General features: G+C 28.7%; 1 protein-coding gene across 1 annotated transcript; it reads left to right on the top strand.

Moving 5' to 3' along the window:
• The first annotated feature begins 1,730 nt into the window (after nucleotides 1-1,730).
• LOC107016278 (omega-hydroxypalmitate O-feruloyl transferase) lies at nucleotides 1,731-4,494 on the top strand. Its single transcript, XM_015216771.2, has 2 exons — nucleotides 1,731-2,205; nucleotides 3,403-4,494. The coding sequence occupies exons 1-2, from the start codon at nucleotides 1,777-1,779 to the stop codon at nucleotides 4,351-4,353; spliced, it is 1,380 nt and encodes a 459-aa protein (XP_015072257.1). The 5' UTR covers nucleotides 1,731-1,776; the 3' UTR covers nucleotides 4,354-4,494.
• Nucleotides 4,495-4,730: the final 236 nt, after the last annotated feature.

Genomic DNA, 4,730 nt, shown 5'->3' with positions numbered 1-4,730 from the left:
GCGATAACAAATCATAAAAAAAATGTAGTGGGAAAACTTTTTGGAGAGAGAGAGATTAAATAAATTTGTGTAAGCTTAGCCAACAGATAATATTGACTATTGAACTAGGATAAAATTCCTTTTGCCACTTCATGTAATTTAAAAAATAAAAAGATACTTTATTTTAAATTTGACAAAAATAAGGAAGAAAAAAGGACCGAAAGGGGAAGACCTAATAAATAATTAATCGAACACAACATGAACTCATCATGAAAATGTGTTCGTCGTATTAATCAGGCTAAAATTCAACTAATCTGAATTTATATCGAAAAATTTTATTTAGAGATAGAAATAATTTTATATTCAGAATTGAAACTTTAAATCTTTGATTAAAAAGAAAAAAATATTTATTATCCTATAATTTTTTTCGATAGTAATTTTGACTAATAGCATGCTACAATATAATATTTTTTAATTAAAGTATAACATATATGTATAACTTGTGGTTTACACATTAGATTTGCACTCCATCAGCAAAGTCACTAGCTAGCCATCATATATGTAGAAACCTAGATTGCTCACTCATTACATAATTCAACTATGGATAAATATATATGACTCATAAATCATATACATAACAATTAGGACATATATAGCCACAAATTTTTATATTTAATTATTATGTGCAATATTCTAAGTTGGTATAATTTGAATTTACAAGTACCTACTTCTTAGTGGATTATGTTGAGTTTAAATATACTCTATATTTGACATGGCTCACTAAGCAAATCTCTATTTTTAGGTCACCATTTAGATTATTTTTTTTTCCAAAAAAAAAAGTGCAAATATAGCCCTTGCAATCACCCTTTGTGATAATGTCAAATTTGAATCTAATATTTATTCGTATAATTACTCAACTTTACAAATAATATATTAAAGTAATATCTTCTTGTAATGAACGTTTACGAATAACTTGTAAACTTTTAAATTATTATCTAACGCCTTCTCATTTAGATATTCAATTTACTCAAAATATATATATATTTAAACTAAAATCTAAAAAGGTCTATAAGTTAAAACATAAATAGGAACTTTACCAAACATATCTCAAAAAAGGGACAAACCATGAAAAATATTGTATATAAGTTTTTTTTTTTTTTTAACCTTATGTGATGAAGATAGAAAAGGTGTGGTGGGGGTGGGGGATATGGGAAGCACATGTAAATTCCATAAAAGTATGCAAACAATAGTAAAAAATTTCAAAAGGGTTCAACTCACATAGCAAGACTAATGAGAGCTTCATTTATTTTTTCTTTATGTTGTAGTCTTACTCTTGGGGAATCTCTTATATATACTCCCCTCTCTTTTACGACAAAAATGTTATTAGTGGCATTTAATTTTTAATTACCGCTAAATATATATTTTTAGTGACAATTGTCACTCTTTGTATAAGTCTCTAAAGTCTTTAACAATATAAAACTTTAACTAGCATTAATTAAATGTCATTGAATCCAGTGTCGCTATATTCTTTAGGGACATTTATAAAGAATATTAAGAAAGCTAAAATATATTTTTAGTAAAAATTAAGCTATTACTGTTAATTAATTGCCGCTAAAAATTATTTTTTACGTAGTGCCACCCTCTAAACCACCCAAACCCCAACAACCATATCCAACCATAGATCTTTAACTATAGTTCCATTTTATAAAGCTCTATATATCCTTTACTTCTTCTCCAAAAACCTTAGTCATTCCAATTAGAACTATTTCTCCATATACTTTTTTTTTTAAAAAAAACATGTTAGGCTCAATAGATCTACCAGATTGTGTTTATTCAAAAGAGCCTACTTTCATAAGTCCAATTAGTCCAACACCAAATCACACCCTTTATTTATCAAATCTTGATGATCAAATGTTCCTTAGATTTTCAATTAAGTATCTTTATATTTTTACTAAGTCCATAAATTTGGAAAAACTTAAATATTCACTATCAAGAGTTTTAGTGGATTATTATCCTTTAGCAGGGAGATTATTAAAATGTCCACAAAATAATCATAAACTTCAAGTGGATTGTAATGGAAAAGGTGCTATTTTTGCTGAAGCATTTTTGGATTTAAGTGCTGATGAACTTCTTGTTGTTTCTAATAAACCTGATAAATCTTGGAGAAAATTATTATATAAAGATGAAGCTCAAAGTTTCTTGGATATTCCTCCTCTAGTTGTGCAGGTAAGTTTCTGAGTTTAAGTTCTATACGTTGATAATCATATTACCTAACAAAAAAAATGAAATATAATATTTATACATTAAAAATAATATAGAGTACAAATATTATTAATATCACTCTTCTTTCTTTCCTTACGAGCATGAAGTACACTATCAACATACTTGCGTGATTCTACTCTGAATTTTTGCACTATATCTATGTTTATAAATTAGTAGATTTTTTTTTTCATTTAGTTTTTGAAATATCTCGATACAGTTACTTGATTCAACTTAGCTAGTTAGAGTTTTCACGTTTTTAATTACAACAAGTGAACATTACTTAAAGATGTAACATTAAGAATATGGCTAAAGGTTAAATTTGTATTTCAATATGACTTTCTTGTGAGTGATGTTCCCAAGACAACATGTATGGTTCCCTTTTCACCATCATCTCACATTTTCTTCTAATCTTACCCATTAACACTAATATAAAGGTTTACATGCTTTAATTTGATTTGATAATTAACTTTGGTCAAGTTCTTTGTATATTCAAATAGTATTAACTAGGAAAAACAGTGAAACATATATACCCCATTATGCGCTTAAATTACTAATATATTTTTATGCTCACTTTAATAAGTGTATCTAAATTAATATTTCGAATGATAGTATCGAATGACAAACATAACATGTGAAGACACGTCAAAATTGAAAGTAAGATTTTAAATACATGTTCTGAATTTTAAAAAGATTTAAATAAATTAAATTTTCAACACATATAAAATTTGACTAAAAACTACTATATTTTATCGAATTCATACTAAAACCTTACTTTTCAAAGATGATTAGCTATATATATAACGTTTAACAATTGATTCGTGTTAGGGTTCATGTGTGAAGTAACGATATAATTACCTTTGTATTTTGAGTAGCATTGCTAGTAGAAGCAAAGAGGGAACACACAAATCTTTATTATCGAAAAATTATATTGTATTATAAATCTAAACTATATTGAAAAATTATATTTTAATGAATAATTCTTTAAATGCACCATGGAAAATGACTTAAAGTCATGACCCTACTCCCTCATTCAATGGCTTTCTCCCTTTTGTTTCTTTTACTTTATTTTATTTGTTTTTTTTTAATTTTATTTTAGCTTAATATTTTTATGTTGAAATGACAAAAATACCCCTTCGTAACCACATTTGTTTCCCGTTACAGGTAACAAATCTCCGTTGTGGGGGCATGATCCTCTGCACCGCAATCAACCATTGTCTCTGTGACGGCATCGGGACCGCTCAATTTTTACATGCATGGGCCCACTATACCGTGGACCCCACAGTCAGTTTATCAATCAAACCGTTCCACTCTCGCGACGTGTTAAAACCCCATGATCCGACACAAATAACCTCTATACATCCTGCATTTACGAAAATACCCCTTGATGATCAAAATCCCCAATTTGACCTCAACCTTCACCAATATTTACAATCACAACCTGTTACCCCTACTTCTATTACCTTTTCAGAGTCCCAAATTCTACACTTGAAAAGACAATGTTCTCCCTCGGTAAAATCCACGAGCTTCGAAGTCCTAGCATCTCACACGTGGCGGTGTTGGGTAAAATCATTGGATTTACCGTCTTCTGTTAACGTGAAATTATTATTTTCCGTTAACATTAGGAAGACGGTAAAACCAGAATTACCACAAGGGTATTATGGGAATGGATTTGTGCTAGGGTGCGCCGAGGCACCAGTTAAGCAAGTGGTGAATGGTAACTTACAAGACACGGTAAAATTAGTGCAACATGCTAAGTCTGAATTAACGAACGATACGGTAAAATCAATCGTCGATTTATTAGAGGATAAAACTGTAAAAACGGATTTATCGACTAGTTTGGTAATTTCACAGTGGTCAAGATTGAGCTTAGAAGAGGTAAATTTTGGAGAAGGTAAACCAATTCAAATGGGTCCATTAACAAGTGATATTTACTGCTTGTTTTTACCGTCATTGGGTGAAATTGATGGAATTAGAGTATTGGTTTCTGTGCCAGAAAATGTTGTGAAGAAATTTGAATATTATATGAAGGAACTTTGGGAGGTAAATGATGTTAATGGAGATATTATCAAAGGACATCTTCAATATGAAAATCAAAAAATGATTTCTGCTTGAATTTAATTATTTAGGAAAAGAAGTATATTTTAGTTTCTAATTTTGATTTTCCTTTTTTTGTTTTGTTTTTTTGTATGTGTTTTCATGTAATGTGTATTACAAGAAATTGTGAATGCAATAATATTTTAAATTTTTTTCAAATTTAATTGGTCAAAATATTTCGCCAATACTTTTATGTATTAGAGAAAATTTGACTTTTCTAATAAAAATAAGTTTTATAAATGATATTTTAAGTTTATTATTTTATCTTTATTCGCCCAACAACCTGAAACTCCGCTATCAAACTCTCATCTAGGGTGTGCGTCTGTTGGTTCAGTTCGATTTTATATATTATCGGTTTAGTTTATTGATTTTTATTTTTAAATATACTAACCCAA

Source organism: Solanum pennellii, chromosome 4 (assembly GCF_001406875.1).
Source record: "Solanum pennellii chromosome 4, SPENNV200".
NCBI classification, from domain to species: domain Eukaryota; kingdom Viridiplantae; phylum Streptophyta; class Magnoliopsida; order Solanales; family Solanaceae; genus Solanum; species Solanum pennellii.
This window is presented reverse-complemented; position numbering and strand designations above follow the sequence as displayed.